At 41.4% G+C, this 21,250-nt stretch overlaps 1 protein-coding gene across 1 annotated transcript; it reads left to right on the top strand.

Annotated features, from left to right (window-relative positions):
* Positions 1 to 858: 858 nt before the first annotated feature.
* Positions 859 to 21,037, top strand: ZCCHC10 (zinc finger CCHC-type containing 10). Its single transcript, XM_075541541.1, has 4 exons — positions 859 to 983; positions 14,408 to 14,569; positions 17,338 to 17,379; positions 18,151 to 21,037. Exons 1-4 carry the CDS (start codon positions 943 to 945, stop codon positions 18,428 to 18,430), a joined length of 525 nt encoding a protein of 174 aa, XP_075397656.1. The 5' UTR covers positions 859 to 942; the 3' UTR covers positions 18,431 to 21,037.
* The last annotated feature ends 213 nt before the right edge of the window (positions 21,038 to 21,250 follow it).

The raw sequence follows: 21,250 nt of genomic DNA, 5'->3' as shown, positions 1-21,250 counted from the left end.
CTCCACTTTGCATTCCCCCTCATTAAGAATGATAAGATTTTTTGTTCTTTGATACCTGATACCTTGTAGAGATACATCGCACAGTGTAATACATGAAAAAATAATAATTTATAAATTATTAAGGGTTAATGAGGAAGAGAGGGGGAGGGAGGGGAAAATGAGCTATTACCAATTGTTCAAGTAGAAATAAATGCTTTGAAAATGATGATGGTAACATATGTACAAATGTGCTTGAGACAATGAATGTATGTATGGACTGTGATAAGAGTTGTATGACCCACCAATAAGATAATTTAAGGGAAGGTAGGGTAGGGTAAGGAAAATGAGGAGCTGATTCCAAGAGCCCAAGCGGAAAGCAAGAATTCTGAGAATGATGTGGGCAACGAATGTATAAGTGTGATTCACACGATTGATGTATGTGTGGATTGTGATGAGAGTTATATGAGCCCCAATGATTTTAAAAGTTTTAAAAAATCTGTCATATATCCTAAATTCCTCACTAGCACAGAAGTAAATTTAATGTCCACATTTTATTTATGTAATCTCATTGGTCCTTAAAACATGGCCGTGAAATACATTAAAATAATAATAATTTACATTCGTTTGCCTAATGGCTTGTTAAAATCACTCTTTCGATTAACGATCACAGGTGAGAAAACTACACGGTTTCATCCCTCTTTGTAGGTGCAGTTCCTCCATCCGGGATGTTCTCGCCTGCCTCATCCACGCAATAAACGTACGTGCATCCTTCGCAACTCGTTTTGGCCAAACAGCCTGCCTCCGCGCCTCCCTCCAATCCGGGGCCACCCGGCGCAGACCCCGCCCCGCGCCGCCCGCCGAGCAGAGCCGCCTGGCCCCGCCCACGCGCGCCGCCCGGGGACAGTCTCCGCCCCTCGGAGGAGTTTCCCAGGATCCTGCGCGGCGCTTCCGCGCTGCGCCAAGATGGCCACTCCCATGCATCGACTGATAGCCCGAAGACAGGCGTAAGTGAGGGCCCGCTCCGGCCCCGGGGAGGGCTGAGGGCGGGAAGTGCCGACTCCCGGGTGACGAGTGGCCGCCGGGGTGCGGGCCCCCTCCCGGGACCCCTAGTGAGGACTGGCGGTGGGTGGACGTTTCTTTAACCCTAGCCTGTTCCCGAGGGGCCCCGGGCGGTAAGTTTGGTTGCCCCCAAACAAAAACCGAGCCCATGGCCGGCGCGTCGATCGCGAACCTTCAGGGCAGAGTAGACTTGCTCCCTAGGGTTTCTGAGGCTGCAATCGCACGGGAGCGGGCTGACACTTTATCCTGCAGAGCTGCTGGTGGCTTTGAACCACGCACCTTGGGGTTAAACAGCCCAGTGGCTAACTCTCGGCGCCACTAGGGCTTCCTCCGTGGTGGCAATTTTTCAGCAGAGTCCACGTTCGCGTTTGGGCCACCGAGTGGGGCAGAAGTAGTAGGTTTGAGGAGAGCCGGTGCATTTGTTCCCTGAAGGAAGGGGGAAGCTCAGGAGTTGGTCTCTAAGTGGTTTCGTGCCTCCACGCTGTCTCTTTGACTACTCACCGACCCTACATTTTTGCCAGAGGTGGCCTGAAACTTCGTCCGACAACCCCAAGCCTTCAGCCCCCAAGCAGCCCCAGCCCAGCGGACATTTTGAGCCCCATCTCCATAGACATCCTCCCAACAGCATGACTGCAACTTTCCTTCCAAACTTTCTACCATTCCTTAACTACACCAGCAAACATCTGATCAGGCCCTACTGCTCTGAGTCAGAACCTGACGAACGAAAAAGATGTTCTAGATCGAATCTCTGCTTTCCAGTGGTGGGGCTGGTTGGTAGAAGGAAAGTAAATAAAGTAAGCCATGCAAGCTTCAAAGGTAGAAGGTAAAGTGCGAAGAAAGGAGGCTTCTGGTGCTGCGGTTAATGCTGAGCTGCTAACCCACGGTCAGGGTTTCAGACCCACCCGATTTCTTTGGCAATCTGCTTCTCTAAAGATTCACCGTCTTGGAAACCCTGTGGGTTTGCCTTGTCATAGAGGGTCACTCTGAATTGGAGTCATTTGATGACAATGGTGTGGTGTGTAAAAATGAAAGGCCCAGTTCAGGTGGACTGAAAAGGTGTCTCTCAAAAGGTGGTGTTGAAACAGAGCTTGTCAGGATGAGAAAAGAGCCAGTCAGAACAGGATTTAGTGAAATTTATCCAGGCAGTCACACAATTGCTCTGAGGCTGGAACTACTGTGACTTTTGAACATCCGAAAGCAAGGCCATGGTGGCTAGTGAGCAAACGGAGATTTACAGCAGTTTGTGGCAGACACGCAAGGGACATCCCACATATCCCTTTCTTGGAAAGCCTTCTCTGCCACCCTGCACATGCAAACTGTCTGCCCCGTATTTCGCCTGATGACTGAAACAGACTTCTTAATTATCTCCCTCAAGCTTCAGTTGCCAGCCTCCTGGTTAGCAGCTCCAGGCATAATCCACTGAACCACCAGGGCTCCTTATAATGTACAAGTCAACATATGTCTGTTTGTTTTAACTTCCTCTCTTTTCTTAGCACCTTGTTCTTTCCCTTCTCCCACTATCATTTTATAAGGGGGTGGGGGAGGGGGCTCAAAAAGAATGTGTAAAGAATGGGAGTTGGAGCAGTAAGCTTGGTGGAAGAGGGTTTTGAAGCCATATAATTCAGAGATCTCGATTGAGAGTATAATAGGTTTTAGGCTAAATGATGTCACCAGGATCGCATATTCCCCTTTCTTTCTCACAGACTTGGCCTTTGGGTGTTAGCTCCCGTACTTGGATAGACTCTCCTTTGGTCCCAAGAAGACTACATCGTCTAGGGTTATTTTCACTTGTAAATGATAATTGCACCTGTTCATATGTAAGTCAATTGTAGTGTCTTGACATTGTCCATGATCTACTAAACTCCACTGGATCCCATTATTTTCTCTTTAGTGGCCAGAGTAGTCATCTAAGCTTGGGCTTGAGGACCTTCAGTCATGTTACACTTTTCGAATCTATCAGTTTGTGTTGAGCTGAAATAATAATAATATATTAAATAATTTTATTGGTAGCTCCTACAATTCTTATCACAATTCATATATACATCCATTGTGTGTCAAGCACATTTGTACATTCATTGCCCTCATCATTCTCAAAACATTTGCTCTCCACTTAAGCCCCTGGCATGAGCTGCTCATTTCCCCCCTCCCTCCCTGCTCCTCTCCCTCTTGAACCCTTGATAGTTGATAAATGATTATTTTGCCATATTTTACACTGTCTAAGATCTCCCTTCACCCACTTTTCTGCTGTCCTTCCCTCAGGGAGGCGGTTATATGTAGATCCTTGTAATAGATTCCCCCTTTCCACCCCATCCTTCCTCTACCCTTCTGGTATCACCACTCTCACCACTGGTCCTGAAGGGATCACTTGTCCTGGGATTCCCTGTGTTTCCATTTCCTATCTGTACCAGTTTACATTCCTCTGGTCTAGCCAGATTTTTAAGGTAGTATTGGGATCATGATAGTAAAGGGGGGTGGGGGGAGGAACCATTTAGGAACTAGAGGAAACTTGTATGCTTCATTGTTGCTACACTGCACCCAGACTGGCTCGTCTCCTCCCCGAGACCCTTCTGTAAGGGGATGTCCAGTGGCCTACAGATGGGCCATGGGTCTCCACCCACACTCCCCCTCATTCACAATGATAAGAGTTTTTGTTCTGATGATGCCTGATCCCTTGACACCTTGTGATCGCACAGGCTGGTGTGCTTCTTCCATGTGGGCTTTGTTGCTTCTGAGCTAGATGGCCGCTTGTTTACCTTTAAGACCCCAGACGCTATATCTTTTGATAGCCGGGCACTATCAGCTTTCTTCACCATATTTGCTTATACACATATTTGCCTTCGGTGATCATATCAGGGACACAATGATAAGACTTTTTGTTCTTTGATGTCTGATAACTGATCCGTTTGGTACCTCATGATCATGCAGGCTGGTGTGCTTCTTCCATGTGGGCTTTGTTGCTTCTGGGCTAGATGGCCGCTTGTTTACCTTTAAGACCCCAGATGCTATATCTTTTGCTAGCCGGGCACCATCAGCTTTCTTCACCATATTTGCTTATGCACCCATTTGTCTTCAGCGATCGTATCATGGAGGTGAGCACACAGTAAAATGATTTTTTGTTCTTTGATGCTTGATAACCGATCCCTTTGGAACCTCGTGATCATGCCGGCTGGTGTGCTTCTTCCATGTGGACTTTGTTGCTTCTGAGCTAGATGGCCGCTTGTTTACCTTCATGCCTTTTTAAAAATTTTTGTTAGATTCTAAGAACACTTTATTTTTTATCATTTTATTAGGGACTCTTACAACTCCTATTACAACCCATACATACATCAATTGTGTAAAGCACATTTGTGCATTCTTTGCCTTCATCATTCTCAAAACATTTACTCTCCACCCAAGCCCCTGGCATCAGCTCCTCATTTTTTTTTGCCTCCCTCCCCATTCCTCCTCCCTCATGAACCCTTGATAATTTATAAATTATTATTTTGTCATATCTCGCTCTGTCCCACGTCTCCCTTCACCCACTTTTCTGTTGTATGTCCCCCAGGGAGGAGGTCACATGTAGATCCTTGAAATCAGTTCCCCCTTTCCAACCTACCTTCCCTATTCCCTCCCAGTATCGCCACTCAAACAGCTGGTATTGAGGGAATCATCCACCCTGGATTCCCTGTGTTTCCAGTTCATCTATACCAATGTATATCCTCTGGTCTAGTCAGACATGCAAGGTAGGATTCAGATCATAACAGTGGGGTGGGGAGAGGAAGCATTTAGGAACTAGAGGAAAGTTGTATTATTCATCAGTGCTACATTGCACCCTGACTGTCTCGTCCCCTCCCCAAGACCCTTCTGTAAGGGCATGTCCAGTGGCTTACAAATGTGCTTTGGATCTCCACTCTGCACTCCCCCCCTTATTCACTGTGGTACGATTTTTTGTTCTGATGATGTCTGATACCTGATCCCTTCGAAACCTCATGATTGCACAGGCTGGTGTGCTTCTTCTATGTGGGCTTTGTTGCTTCTGAGCTAGATGGCCGCTTGTTTACCTTCAAGCCTTTTAGACCCCAGATGCTATATCTTTTGCTAGCCGGGCACTATCAGCTTTCTTCACCATATTTGCTTATGCACCCATTTGTTTTCAGCGCTCATATCAGGGAGGTGGGCACACAATGATATGCTGATCCCTTCAGCACCTCATGGTCACACAGGCTGGTGTGCTTCTTCCATGTGGGCTTTATTGCTTCTGAGCTAGATGGCCGCTTGTTTACCTTCATGCCTTTAAGACCTCAGACAACACATCTTTTGATAGCTGGGCACCATCAGCTTTCTTCGCTACATTTGCTTATGCACCCACTTTGTCTTCAGCAATTGTGTCAGGAAGGTGAGCGTCATGAAATGCCAATTTAATAAAACAAAGTATTCTTACATTGAGGGAGTACTTGAGTGGAGGCCCAATGTCCATCTGCTACCTTAATACTAAACCTATACATATATGCACATAGATCTATTTCCCCATCCTCATATAAATATATTTACATATGTACATGCCTTTATTTAGACCACTATAAGGGTCCTTTGCATCCTAGCTCTTTCCTCTATTTCCTTTGACTTTCCTCTTGTACCATTATCATGTTCGGTTTTTATTAGGGTTTCAGTAATTCCTCTCTGTTACATTCTCCTTGGTCACGCCCTACCAGGCCTTCTACACCCTCCTCACCACCAATTTGGATCACTTGTTGTTCCCTTGTCCACTTCCTTTGTTAACACCACTTCCTTTTCCTCCACCTTCCCCTCTCCCATGTCCCCCCCGAACTGTCTGTCCCATTGTTTTTCCTCCAGATTGTTCATACAGCTTATCTTATTTAGACAGACCTGCAAAGATAATATGCACAAAAACAGGACAGAGCAAAACCAAGCAAAACAAAATAAAACAAAAGAATAACAACAAGCCAATTACCAAAAAACACAAGGCTTTATTTTTAATGTATCTCTACCTAACGTGTTTTTTTTTAAACTTGTGATGTGAGTGTACAGAGCACATAAGTTTACCATTTAACAATTAGTGCACATTTTGTTTTGTTACACATTTTTCCTGCGTGCACACTGTAAGGCTTCCTACTTCCCCTTGTGTTTACCATTTCCATGTGTGCTTTCTCTAGCCCTTCCTGGCAAATGCTGCCCTTCTCATCTCGTGTGGTTGGTTCTAAGGTAGGCATACCTCCCTGGCATTATTGTTCACTCACCTTATTCACCTGATGTTTGGCAGAAAGTTGGCCCTCGGGGGTCGGGGTACATTCCATTCAAGGTATGAAGGGAGTCTAAGGGCCATAGTCATCGGGGTTCTACCAGTCTGCACCAGACCAGTAAACCTGTTGTTTTGTTTTTATAAGTGTGCCTTAAGTCCAAACACTCTACCCAGACCTCCCATTGTGATCCTCTCAGATGCACTTGCCTGTGGTAGCCCGGTACCATCTAGTTCTTCTAGTGAGAGGATAATGGAGGCTTCGACTCTTTGTTTCTCTGTGTCTTTGATTTGCTTCATTCTTCTGTGCTCTCCATGGGGAGAGACCCATAGTTGAACTTTGATGGCCATTCTCAAACTTGTAAGACACCAATCGCTGTTCACAAGATTAAGATGTAGAACATCTCTTTTGTGTACTGCTATGATAGTTAATCTTGATTTCCTGGAGATTTCCCTCCAGGCCCAGCAACTCAGTCCTTCATGGTGTTTGATATGGCTAAGAAATTTTCATAACTTTACCCCTCACTATAAACCAAAGCCAAACTCACTTTCATCAAGTCAATTCTGACCCATAGCAACCCTTTAGGACAGGGTAGCACCTGTGGGTTTCCAGGACTGACTCTTCACAGGAGTGGAGAGCTTTCTCCCACAGCTCAGCTGGAGGTTTCTTAACTTCTAACTTTGTGGTTAGCAGCCCAACGTGTAGCCCACTATACTACCACTACACCTTCACAGAAACCGTAATTAAACAGAAAACATCAAGGTAGATACTTGTTTCCACTTCCCCCAGTAATTACTTCTACATGCTTTAATTGATACTGTGTCAAAACAGCAAGTTGGTTATCCTCAAGAGACTCAATCATATACTTTAATTTTAGAAAGAAAAATCTGAAGGGCAAACAAGTAGATGGGGTACTTCTTGTAGGACAGCTCTTGCTTCCTAGACAATGAATAGGTGTGTGGTCATGATAGGCAGAATTCATTACTATAACTTTCCTGGCCTTTTTCTTAGCAGTGCTATTTTCTATTTTCTTAAAATTTCTCCCTAATAGCCCCCTATTATTGTCCTATGTCCAAGGTTACCCCTTTGGAATTCCATTACAGTTGCCATGATTTTCCAGCTGACCTCTCACCCTTGAATTGGTCCAGCAGATCCCGCTCAGAAGCCACTCTTTTGATTGGACATGTATTTTTTAGAAGGCACCCCAATGAGAAATAGTACTGAGGGAATTTGCCATCCATTGATCGCTGAGATCTGTTTAAACACATTGTGTTTGCAATAAACCCACACATGTATGAACTAGAACCCAAAGAGCAATACTATTTGGCTCACCCTCATATATTCTTGGCAACATTTGCCATTTGCAAAACTACCTATGTAGAAATACTCTTTTAATTTATTTTTAAAATTATTTTATTAGGGGCTCATCCAACTCTTAACACAATCCATCCATACATCATTTGTGTAAAGCACATTTGTACATTCATTGCCCTCATCATTCTCAAAACATTTGCTCTTCACTTAAGCCCCTGGCATCAGCTCCTCATTTCCCCTCTTCCCACCCTGCTCCCCACTCTCTCATGAACCCTTGATAATTGATATATTATTATTTTGTCATATCTTACACTGTCCGATGTCTCCCTTCACCCACTCTTATTAAACCTGAGATGGTTGTAGCTATAGACTCCTTGACCTTCCCCCTTCTGTTCAGCTTGCATGTCTATCCATGTATGTACTCATAGCGTATTACTATTACTCAACAGAGGATTATTCAAGGAATAGCATTGACCTTGTTGCCTTTCTGGGGTTCTCCCAGTGTCTTCCTTTACCTTGGTCATCTTGTGCTGACATCACCTTATTGTATGTTGCTTTTCCCTCACCTGGTTAATAGGGTCTGCCTTCTAGTTAGTGATTTTACCCTTCCTTTTTCTGAGCCTTCAAAGATTGTGTCAACCCCTCCCCCCTTAAGTCGTCTTGATTTGTTACCTGGAACATTGGTCCTTTTTATTTTTTAAATAGTAGTAAACAGCCCTTTTAAATGCACAATTCAGTTATCTTGGTTACATTTACCGTATTTTGCACCTATTACCACAATCTGTTTTCAAATGTTTTTCATCATCCTAAGCACACTCAGTATCCTGTATGTAATAACAGCCCATTGCCTCTTACCATCAGCCACTTAGAAACTTTCGTTTTGGCACCTTTGCCTATGTGAAGCATTTCATATAAGTTCAGTCATATGACATTGTCCTTTGGTGTGTGGCTTACTTCACTCAGCCTGTTTGCAAGATTCATCTACATCATCATTTGTATCAGAACTTAATATCTTATGACTGAATGGCACTCAGTGTATGTATCTGTTTTGCTTTACTCATTCATCTGTTTGATGAACTCTTTTGCCCTTTTGGCTGTTGTGCATAATGCTGCAATGGACATTGCTGGATAGACTCATTATGAGTCTCTAAAGGTTCTTGGGTGCATATGTAGGAGTGGGATGACAGAGGTATGTGGAGTTGTTTGTTTTAGGTACTGCCAACTGTTTTCTATGGTGTCCCCACCACTTTCCCTTCTCACCAGGAATGGATAGAGCTTCTAGTTTCTCCATATCCTTGCTAGCAGTGCTTACTTTCTTCTGCTCTTTTCCTGATGGTAGCCGTTTTACAGAGGCTGCGCACGGGCGCATAGGAGGGCTGGATAGGACAGAGGCTGTGCACTGGCGCATAGGAGGGCTGGATAGGACAGAGGCTGTGCACTGGCGCATAGGAGGGCTGGATAGGACAGAGGCTGCGCACGGGCGCATAGGAGGGCTGGAGGCGCAGGGAATCCAGGGTGGATGATACCTTCAGGACCAAGGGTGGGAGGGGCGATGCTGGGAGAGTGGAGGGTGAGTGGGTTGGAAAGGGGGAACTGATTACAAGGATCCACATGTGACCTCTTCCCTGGGAGAGGGACAGCAGAGAAGGGGGGAAGGGAGACTCCGGATAGGGCAAGATATGACAAAATAACGATGTATAAATTACCAAGGGCACATGAGGGAGGGGGGAAAGGGGAGGGAGGGGAAAAAAAAAAGAGGACCTGATGCAAGGGGCTTAAGTGGAGAGCAAATGCTTTGAGAATGATTGGGGCAGGGAATGTATGGATGTGCTTTATACAATTGATGTATGTATATGTATGAACTGTGATAAGAATTGTATGAGCCCCAATAAATTGTTTTAAAAAAAAGAGCTTAAAAGCCCCCAATAAAATGATTTAAAAAAATAGAAAGAAAAAAAAGCCATTTTAGTGGGTATGAGCAGCAGAAAAAGAGACATTCTACTCCTGTAGAGATTTCGTCTTGGAAACGCAAAGGAAACAGTTCTTTCTATTCTGCTCAATAGCTCGATAGTTCCGCTCTGAGTTGGAATTGACTCAGTGGCAATGAGTGATATCTGATTGTAGTTTTTTAGAGCATTTTCCTCACAACTAAAGATATTGAGCTTCTTCATGTGCTAGTTGATCATTTATAGACCTATGGATAAATGTCTGTGCCAGGCCTTTCCCCATTTTTTGACTGAGTTTATTATTTTGTTGGTGACTTTTAAAAGTTCCTTATATGTCCTAGATAGTAAACTCTTATCAGTTATATGGTTCCCAAATATTGTCTCCTCGTCTGCAGATTGTCTTTTTACTTTCTTTTTTTAATCATTTTTGGGGGGCTCGTACACCTCATCACAATCCATATATACATCTGCATTGTGTCAGGCACATTTGTACATTTGTTGCCATCATCACTCTCAAAACATTTGCTTTCTACTTGAATCTTTTCACTTTCTTGTTGAAGTCCTATGATGCACCAATTTTTTTCCATTTTGATGGAATTTGTTTTATCTTTCCTTGTGCATGCTTTTGCTGTCATAGCTAACAATCCATTGTCAATATTAGGTCTTGAACTCCTGATTAAACTGGCTTTGGCATTGTAGACGCGGCTGCACAGGTTGGCTCGGTTATATTTCTGCTTTCTGGTTAGCATGTCAGAGCTGAAACATTCCCCATTTCCCATCAGAGTGGGGGCCAAGTCAAGTTTACAGCCCTGGCCAAAATCCCCCTGCTTTGAGTTTATCCACCTCCGCACACCCTCACTCCTGTTATTAAGTATCACATTACCCACGACATACACTATCGATTGTGCAACTGACTAAGACCCACACTTTTCATTTAAGATTCTTGCAACTGTAACATATGTCACAGTATCTCTTTTCTACAATTTGGTCAAATAAATATTTCCATAAACTGAAAACAAACACACATACACCTAGGTATTAAAGCATTGCCCTTTGTTTTCTTCTAATATTTTATAGCATATTTCTTATATTTAGATCACGGATCCATTTTGAATTAATTTTCATATATAGTATAAGGGTTCCATTTCATCCCTTGGCATGTGGAGATCCGGTTGGCACATTACCATGTATCGACGAGACTACTCTTTGTGCGGAATTATCGTAGTGCCAGCTGACAGTCGATGTGTGCAGGGTTTTTCTGAACTGTAGCTTCTCATCTATTGGATTATACAATTATTCTTTTACCATGTACGGTAGTTTTGGTTTCTGATAGAGCTTTGAGAATGTTTTGAAGTCAGGCAATGTGAATCCCCTTCCTTATTCTTTTAAAAGAGTGTTCTTCCCGCAAAGAGTAGCATTTCTAGAGTGATAGCATTAAAACTGTACATTATGATGTGTATGTCGTGGGTAATGTGATACTTAATAACAGGAGTGAGGGTGTGCGGAGGTGGATAAACTCAAAGCAGGGGGATTTTGTATTTATAGAGGTCCAAAGACTGGCATGTACATATATACATATATTTATATGAGTGTGGGGAAACAGATCTCTGTGCATATATTTAGAGGTTTAGTATTAAGGCAGCAGATGGACATTGGGCCTCCACTCAAGTACTCCCTCAATACAAGAATACGTTATTCTATTAAGAGATACTGTGACATATGTTACAGTTGCAAGAATCTTAAATGAAAAGTGTGGGTCTTAGTCAGTTGCACAATTGGGGCAGGGAATGTATGGATGTGCTTTATACAATTGATGTATGTATATGTATGGATTGTGGTAAGAGTTGTTTGAGTCCCTAATAAAATGTAAAAGAAGAAAAGAGAAAAAAAATGATTAGGGCAAAGACTGTACAGATGTGCTTTATACAATTGATGTATGTATATGTATGAACTGTGAAAAGAATTGTATCAGCCCCAATAAATTGTTAAAAAACAAAAATCATATCATTGAAAATGTGGGTGAGTGCAGAGTAGAGACTCAAAGCCCAATGCTAGCCAACTGGACACCCCTTGCTGAGGGGTTGTGGGGAGGAGATGAACCAGGCAGGGTGCAGGGTAGCAACGATGAAATATACAACTTTCCTCTAGTTCTTAAATACTTCCTCCACCCCACTATCATGATCCCAATAATACCTTGCAAATCTGGCTAGACCAGATGTACATTGGTACAGATAGCAACTGGAAACACAGGGAATCCAGGACAGATGACTCCTCCAGAACCAGTGATGAGAGTGGTGATACCTGAAGGGTGGAGAGAATGCAGGGTAGAAAGAGGGAACTGATTACAGGAATCTACATATAGCCTCCTCCCTGGGGGAGGGACAGCAGAGAAGAGGGCAGGGGGAGACGTCAGACAGTGTAATATATGACAAAATAATAATAATAATATATGAATGATGAAGAGTTCATGAGGTAGTGGGGAGGGGGGTAAAAGAGCAGCAGATATTAAGGGTTCAGTTAGAAGGCAAATGTTTTGAGAATGATGATAGCAGCAAATGTACATATGTTCTTGACACAATGGATGTAGATATGGATTGTGATAAGAATTGTAGGAGCCCCCAATAAAATGATTGAATAAAAAAAGAAAGAAAGAGCTGCCATCATATTTAGGTGGCAAACCAGAACAGACCCTTGATGCGTGTTTGGTGTTTGAATTTCAACACGGCCTCTTAGAAAGCCTCTCACAACAGCCTTAGGAACAGTAAGTAGATTTCACCACACTGAGGAATTCATCTTGTAGTTTGTTGTGTGTTTATAACATAGGATGGATTTTGTCCAATTTCTTTTCAGTGTCAGGTTAGTTTTTCTGTCTTTGTTGAGTTTCTTCCTAGTTGTTGTTTCCTTTATTGAAAGTGGTGTATCACCATCTGTAGAGGTGTCTATTTCTCTCTTCAATTCTGTATATTTGATTAATCGATTTTGAGGCTCTCTCATGGGGTAAGTAGGAATTTATTATGATTATGTTCTCTTGATTGTTCAGTCACTGTATGTCCTTCGTTGTCTCTTAGGCTAGGTTTTGCTGAAAGGCTTTTCCATGAGAAGTTAATACTGTTAGCCGTGCTTCCCTGGATTGCTGTAGCAATACGTATATTTCCAGCTATTTTTGTCTTTGGGTCTAATGTGTGTCTTTTGTAGGCAGCACATTGATACGTCCTGTTTTCTTATTCATTCTGCTTCTCTTTTGTTCTTGATGGTGCATTTAACTCATTTATAGTCTATAATTGTGAAGGATAAATTTATGACTCATTGCTATTTGTTTTGTGGTGCTGCTGCTTTCTGTATTTTGTATTTTCTGTGTTGAGTTCATTTTGCTTGTGGATTTTCTTGTCATTTTCATTTTCTTCATTGCTGCTGTATTTGTGTTTACTAGATCATTATCATTTCCAGTTTTTAAAATTTTGATCAACTAAAAAAATTCAAACGCAATACCATTGGGTGGATGCCTACTCACGACCCTATAGAACAGGGTAGAACCGCCCCTATGTGTTTGCAAGACTGAGTAGGAAACCTGTCTCTCTGCCTCGGAGCAGCTGGTGGTGTCAAGATGCCTGCTTTCCTGCAGGCCGTTGTAGCCCCTCCACCACCAGGGCTTCTTTATTTTTATCAGCGCATTCATTTCCTTTGAGGTTATCCTATGACATTACTTTCTTAAGTGTAAAACCGTCTCTTCTATCTCGAAATCTACTTGACTTCCTCTCCATCAGAAGTTCTGTAACTACACTGTTCCCACTATTTACTCTGTGATTATCTTCCCTGCACATTGAGCCTGGGCTCCCTGTCTTCAGCCTCCTAAATTTGTTTCACTTTGGATACGTCTATATGTGCGCTCTTGTGTAGAAATGCCTACATGGTCGCTTCACTTTGGCCTTAGTCCTCAGAACCTAAAATAGTCACCATAAAATAAGCGTATTGACCCCTGATCTAAAACTCACCAATTCTAATGATTTGAAAACACCTCTGAAGATTCTTGTGTATTATGCATGCCCTTAATTATATGTCATCAGTGAGGAATGAGTTTCATTCCTCCCTTTTCAGTTCTTTCTCATATTTTTCTTTTGCTGCGTCTCAGTCTCACATTCAAGGATTAAGATGTTTCTAGGATTCTCAGATGGCCAAACGCTGGACTGCAGCTTACAGGAGGTTTGGTTTATTTCTAAGGTAACACCCTTCAGAATCCTAATTCTGAACACAAAAGTTTACCTCTTTCCCTAGCTTCTTTAGATGGGCAAATGTCTTTAGGCAGAATTTACTTAAGTTCAGTATTGACCCTTCTATTTTAAATGTCTGTGTTCTTTATTCCTTGCTATTTCTCTGCTACCTCCGTGGATTTTAAAAAATATTTTGAACTTCTATTTTGAATCTGAGCTAGAGGATTGGTCTGAATTACAGTTTGCCAGTTCTTGAATGGATTTGAGCCAAGATGTAAACTCAGTTCTGCCTGACTCCACTAGTCCTTACCAAGGTAATGTCCTAATGTACTAACTAGGCCCCAAAAGTACATGCCATCTCATATTTGTGTTGGGCATGCTTTTCAGAAGGAGCTTCGGTGCCATAAGGGGTTTCGTGGTGAGCTGCTAACCACAGGTAGCAGTTAGAAAGCATAGTTGCTCTGTGGGAGAGAGATGAGGCTTTCTACTCCTAGAGAGAGTCATAGCCTTACACATGCACAGGGCAGGTCTGCCCTGGCTTACGGCGTGTGGTCGCGGAGTCAGAATCTACTTGATGGCAGTGAGTTTGGTTTGGGATACTTTTCGGCCAATAATGTCACAAGTTTGAATTTTAACCTTTGCATTCTATTTTTTTGCTCTACAGGGAAGCAAATAAGCAACATGTAAGATGTCAGAAATGCTTAGAATTTGGACATTGGACTTATGAATGCAAAGGAAAAAGAAAATACCTGCATAGGCCTTCGAGAACAGCAGAACTAAAGAAAGCTTTAAAGGAAAAAGAAAACAGATTATTATTACAACAAAGGTATGTTTACATGTGGTATCCAAACATTATTTTTTAATTTATACTATAGAGTTTAATAAAGCACTAGGTATCCCATGGAGAGTGTCCAGATTTAAGTGATAATATTACTCTTATGCTTCATGTGAGCAAGCTGCACATCTATGCTATTAAGTTCAAAACTGTTATTATTCTCATTTTATACTTGAAGAAGCGGAGGGACCGTGAGGTTAAGTACCTTGCTCGCACAAGATTAACACAAGTTATCAATGTGAATAAGGGGGAGGATAGGGTGGAGACTCAAAGCCCACCTGTAGACATTTTGACGGACACCCTCTTTTTTTTTTTTTTTTTTAATTTTAACAATTTATTGGGGCTCATACAATTCTTTTCACAGTTCATATATATACATACATCAATTGTATAAAGCACATCTGTACAGTCTTTGCCCTAATCATTTTTTTCTCTTTTCTTCTTTTACATTTTATTAGGGACTCATACAACTCTTACCACAATCCATACATATACATACATCAATTGTATAAAGCACATCCATACATTCCCTGCCCCGACGGACACCCTCTTACAGAAGGGTTACAGGAAGAGACGAGCCAGTCAGAGTGCAGTATAGCACCAATGAAACATTTGACTTGCTCTCCTCCCCCGCCCCCTACTATCATAACCTCAATTCTGCCTTACAAGTCTGGCTAGACCAGAGTATGTACATTGCTATAGATAAAAGCATAGGGAATCCAGGAAAGCTAACCCCCTCGGGACCAATCATGAGAATAGATACACCAAGAGGATAAGGGGAAGGCAGGGGGAGGAAGGGGAAACTGATCACAGTGATCTACATATATCTTCCTAGGGGGATGGACAACAGAAAAGTGGGTGAAGGGAGACAGTGGTAGGTGTAAGACATGGGGGAAATTTTAAAAAATAAATTATCAAGGGCTCCAGGGGGAGGGGAGAAATGAGCTGATACCAAGGGCTCGAGTAGAAAGAAAATGTTTTAAAAATGATGATGACAACATATGTACAAATGTGCTTGACACAGTGGATGTCTGTTTGAATTGTGATAAGAACTGTAAGAAACCCCCAAAAAATGTTTAAAAAAAAGAGTCACAAGTAATAAGTGAAAAAAAAAGTTAGGTTTCAGCCAATCAAACTATCTGCAGAGTCTGCTCTTAAACGTTTCTCAGTGCGTCCCTGGCTGGACCATTAGGGCACCTAAAAGCAAGGTAGAGAACAGTATATATGTGATATGCCATATTTATGCTTGATAAGAAAGGAATCGCATTATATTTGGATATATAAATAATTGATAACAGTAGTCATTTCCTAGAAGGAGAAATGAATAGGAAGCAGACAGGAATATTATGGTTTCCTCAATTTTTCTAGATTCATACTTTATGCATTCCACTTTTCAACTCTTTTTTTAAACTCTTTTTTCTTTTAAATCATTTGACACCATCTCCTGACACCATATCAAATAATGTTCAGCTGCTTTCCCCAAGGTTTTCACGGGCCAGTGTTTTCTGAGAAGTAAATATCCAATTCCTTTTTCCTAGTCTGTCTTAGTTCGACAGTTAAGCTAAAAAATACAGCAGAGAGTAAACATCATCTTTCAAAATTTATTAGTAGGCACATAAGCAAAATGCATTTCAAAAACACTATCCTAAAGAAGAGATTTCAGAGAATGAATAATTTCATTTTAGCATTTTTGCTTTTCTGCTCTATTTTGTCACACAGGTATATTGGTCTTCAAGATACATAGGAGTACAGGAAATTACATTAAGACTGCTTATTTTGGTTGAATGTTAAAACAGTCTATATGTATGAATTTCCGTGAACACAGACAAAATGTTAGTTGAATAAATAATTCCATTGTGTAAGGCAACTTTACATAAGGACATATTTATGTTTGAAAACTCAGGAAATAGGAATGAGAGGAAATGTAGAAAAGTTTAAAACGCAGAACCATTAAGATTACTGGACAGGACTCTAGTGAAAGAGGTGATCCTGTAAACTAAACCTGGTGTAATTACAGACGTTCAGCAGAAATATAATAGCAAGGCATTTGTGCATTTCATTACAAAGATCATTGGACTTTGTTCATGATAATGTGATAATGTCCATGATTATGTTTAAAGTTTCTTTTTATATGAAATGTCGGTTTATAATTTGACTCTGGAAGCTGAAATCACAGCTATTGCTTTGTCCTTGTTTGCTCTGCTAAATGTTCATTTAGTTGTTGATTTTAAAAAGTTGAAAACTAAAAGGAAGTCCAGTGGGTGGCTTCAGTTAACTTTTGTTTAACTTTTGTTCTTATTTTTCATATGCTGCTGAGTTTCCGGGCAGGTCTACAGAGCAGTCTAAGTTCCCACGTAGCAATTTCTACACAGCTCGATCGTTGGCATTGGATACAGTGTTCCTGTGTGAACATGCTCATGAGTTTGTTCTGCTGATTCTGCTTCCCTTTCTCTAGCCTCTGCCCCTTGTCATCTTTATTTTAAAGTCATTGCTGACCATTTTAACAAAGTTGCTTTCAAGGTACAGGTCTTAAAATCTGTTTTGCTTAAGTGCTGGTAAATTTGGCTGCCTCGATCGTATTCAGACTACAGTAGGAAACCGCCCCTTAAGTATAGTGAAGACTCCTGTACTCTAATGACATGTTGCTGCAGGCACAGTGTTTACCCAGTATGAAACTCTTTGGGGTACTAGCCCGTATGTGTGAACTGTATAATCACGCTGTTATTCACAGGAACTCCCCCGCCCCTTTGTGTTTATAGCATTGCAGAAACTAATGCGGAAAGAAAGACCAAGAAAAAAAGGTATGTGTGGCTTTCTAAGTATTTCATACTTGATAATTAACATGTGACAGTAGTTGGAGGGATGGGAAAGTGATTTTAAAATAATAGTTACAAGATTCAGTCCGATGTCTGTTGCTAGTAATTGATCAAAGTACCATCCTGTTTTCTGATACACTCTTGTTTTCTGTCAGAGGATTTAAACCTTCATTTCTCCAACTTTCTAGAGTCTTATAGCTTGACTTAGTAAACACTTTTAATTATCTTCACTGGGCTCAGAATAATAAATATTAGTAGATTGGTAAGAAAATGTTAAAAAAAAAAAAAAGAAAGTGTTGGCCAGCTGTGTCTGGTGTAACGTAGTTAAGAATTTACCATTTTGCATGAGGCTTGACTAGACCCATTTGTTGCTCTGCAGTTTTATTTTAACATTATTCACTCTGGGACGTAATGTAATGGAAACACTTATCTTCCTTCCAAGGGATTTAGATTTCTGAAGTAACAAGCAAAAATCTTGAAAGGGGAGTAGAGTTTATAGCGTTAAGCCAATTCTCAAAGCCTCAAATTTTGGAATAAGATGCTAGCAAAGCCACAGTGTGTGTGCTTACGGGAGGATGGGATAGAGTGGTGTAGGGAGCTACAAGAAGTTTGTGGAAAACTAATAGATACTAAAACTAAAAGATAATGGAACTTTTCCACCAACTTTTTGGAAGCTCTCTCTCATGTGTAGGACATCGCTTTTCAACGTCGATCAAATGTCGGCTTTCCATACATGTAACTCCTCATGCCTTCCAGGGCTAAGAGCGTAACCAGTTCCAGTAGCGATAGCAGTGCCAGTTCAGCCAGTGAATCTTCATCCGATGGCGAAGACACGTCTACCTCATCTTCCTCGGAGGACAGTGACAGTGAAGAAAGCTCCTCTAGCTCCTCATCGTCTGCCTCCTCCACAAGCTCTGACTCCTCCTCTGACTCGGACTCGGACTCCAGCTCCTCCAGCAGCAGCAGCAGCAGCAGCAGCAGCAGCACACACAGCAGCTCAGAGGATGAGCCACCCAGGAAGAAGAAAAAGAAGTAGAATGACTCCTCCCTGCTGGACTGACGGACTGAAAACATGGATGTGATTCTCAGAATGTGTTTTAAGTATGTTAAGGCCCAAAGGATAACTGGTCAACATGTCTGGAGTTCAAAAGTTTCTAAAGGTTTTACATTGTGAGAACATTATTAATAATTTATATCTATATAAAGATTATTTTAAGGTGGAGTTTGGTTTGGATTTTTTATCATTAAAAATGAATCAAAGTTGAAATCCAGTACATCTGTTTTTGTGGTGAAACATTAATTCTACTGTGAATTAATGCATTATTTTGTTATTTGTTAATGATACGTATCCATCTGTCTTAAGGATGATATTTGATTTCTATTGCTTTGGGCTCTGTGATATATATGTAAGATTTAATACATATTTACTATGAACTTATCTATTTTTATGTCTGTTCCTAAAGCTTTTCTGGCTTCTTATTCTAAAAGAAAGTTCAAGGAACTTAATGTATTTACACCTTTCACATGGTACAAATAAAGTTGCTCTATTATATGCGGGGGCTTCAAAAAGTTCATGGAAAAATGGAGTTGAAAGATACTGGAACTTTTCTAGGAACTTTTTTCAAAATTGTAACTTAGTGGAGGTTTACATTTCTGATCATTAACTTTGTATTCCATAGTCGAAACATTTATTCAAACCACCCAGCAGTGTACCTCCTCCCTCCCTCTCTGCCTCCCCCCTAGATTTCCTTCTTCCCTTTCCTGTGGATGGATCGTTTCCCCTTTTACAATCTCACTCATCATATGTTCGCCAGCCAGGTCATGAAGTGCTTCATGGTTTGTCATTGTTGTGCTTGTTTGTTTTTCAATGCATAGTATTCTATTGAGTGTACTAGTTTCTTTCCTTCTTTTAAATAATTTTATTGGGGGCTCTTACAACTTATCATAATCCATCCATACATCCATTGTGGCAACATCATTCTCAAAACAGCACCTCATTTTTTACCCCTCCCAGCCAGCTCTCCTCTCCCTCATGAACCCTTGATGATTTATAAATTATTATTTTGAAAAAAATTATTATTTTGTCATAGCTTACACTGTCTGGCATCTCCAGTCACCCACTTTTCTGTTGTCCATCCCCCAGGGAGGAGGTCACATGTAGATCCTTGTAATCTATTCCCCCTTTCCACCCCACCCTCTCTCCAACCTCCAGGTGTACCAAAGCTTCTTTATCCATTTTCTTTATTGATAGACTTTTTTTTTAATCTGCCGCCGCCAGGGGCAGGGGCTATTGATAGACATTTATCTTGTGTTCATCTTGTTGGGAACATTGCTGCAGTGAACATGGCATGGGTGTGCACATCCCTGTTCCTGCTACCAGTTTTATTGTAAGGTGCCATTGAGTCCGTTCCAACTCACAGTGACCCTGCTGTGCGCAACAGAAAGAAACACTGCCGGCCTGTGCCATCCTCACATTATTCCTACGCTTGAGCAGTGTTGCAGCCACAGTCTCAATCACTGAGGGCCTTTTTTTGGTCTCTCCTGCCAACATGTCCACAATACATGAGACAGAGTCTCACCATCCTTGTCTCGGAGTATCACTCTGGTCATGCTTCTACCAAGGCCCTTTTGACAGCCCACAATACTTTCAGTATTCTTCTCCAGCACCACAGTTCAAGTGCATCAGTTCTTTGTTCTTCCTTATTCAGTGTCTAGATGTAGCAATTAAAAATACCATGGCTTGAGTCAGGAGGCACCCTTCGCCCTTCAGTTAACATCCTGGCTTTTCAACACTCTAAAGAGGTCTTGTGCAGCAGGTGGGCCCAGTGTGACACATAGCTCCATCTCTTGACTGTTGCTTTTTTGAACATTGATGTTGGATCCAAGCAGGATGAAATCCTTGACACCTTTAATGTCTTCTTCATTTACCTGAGTCTTACATTTGAGCAGATGCTCAGCAGAGGGATTCTTGTAAGGAATTTCTATTGCTAGTTGTTCGAGGAAGCACCATCTCTATCACTTTCCACAGTAGCTGTCCATTTTCTAGGAACTTTTTGATGCTCATTTTTTTCTCAGTTCCTTAAGTTCTTCCAGTTAGACTTTTGTCAAGGGAATCACTTTAGAGGAGTCTAAAAAGGGACAAAAGATCTTAAATTTCTTGGTGCCTTTTGATAAATTCGGTGTAGCAGAAAAGCAAGTAGCCAAGTTTACAAATACCTTTTGGTTGTAGCATGGAATCAAAGGTACCACTCAAAGGGAGAATGAAGGTGGGGGAAAAACAGTTATCTGCTCAGGATTTGTGTGTGTGTCTGCAGAAAATTAGGGCAATGCTAGTTGCCATTTATGGGGGAAATTTTTTAACGATTTTATTGGAAGCTCTTATACATCACTTGTATCAAGCATATTTGTACAGATGTTTTGCCATCATTATTTTCTAAACATTTACTTTCTTCTTGAGCCCTTGCTATCAGCTTCTACTGAAATTTAGCTTTCTTCAAGATGGCCTTTTGCCATTTTTATAGTTGATTGTTGTGCCTATGCCTGTTTATCTGGTAACTGGTCACATATGACAGTCTACTGCGTATATGTACAACTCAGATTGATCGACTGTGGTCTGTAAACATTTGAAATCTAGCATGACAGGTTAACAGCAAAATGCTGCACATTATTAAAGTAAAACACTCTTGTAACGAGAGTACTTGGTTTAAGGTCCCATTGTTCTTTGATGTCTCTTAAGCTTTTTGTAAAGAGATATCATTCATAGAAAAATCTTGGTTTGGGTTAAATATAGCAAGAACTGTGAAAATTAAGTCTTAATATTTTATGAGAAAATTGACAAATACGAGCTATTTTAAAA

This window comes from Tenrec ecaudatus, chromosome 2, assembly GCF_050624435.1.
Source record: "Tenrec ecaudatus isolate mTenEca1 chromosome 2, mTenEca1.hap1, whole genome shotgun sequence".
Taxonomy (NCBI): domain Eukaryota; kingdom Metazoa; phylum Chordata; class Mammalia; order Afrosoricida; family Tenrecidae; genus Tenrec; species Tenrec ecaudatus.
Note: the sequence above shows the minus strand (reverse complement) of the source record. Positions and strands in the feature narration are given on the sequence as shown.

Bases quoted from the DNA above. Each gene is read 5' to 3' on its own strand.
- ZCCHC10 (XM_075541541.1), top strand. From the start codon at position 943: ATGGCCACTCCCATGCATCGACTGATAGCCCGAAGACAGGC. The intron at 14,570-17,337 runs GTATGTTTACAT...TTGTGTTTATAG, and splicing joins AGATTATTATTACAACAAAG to CATTGCAGAAACTAATGCGG. The intron at 17,380-18,150 runs GTATGTGTGGCT...CATGCCTTCCAG, and splicing joins AGAAAGACCAAGAAAAAAAG to GGCTAAGAGCGTAACCAGTT.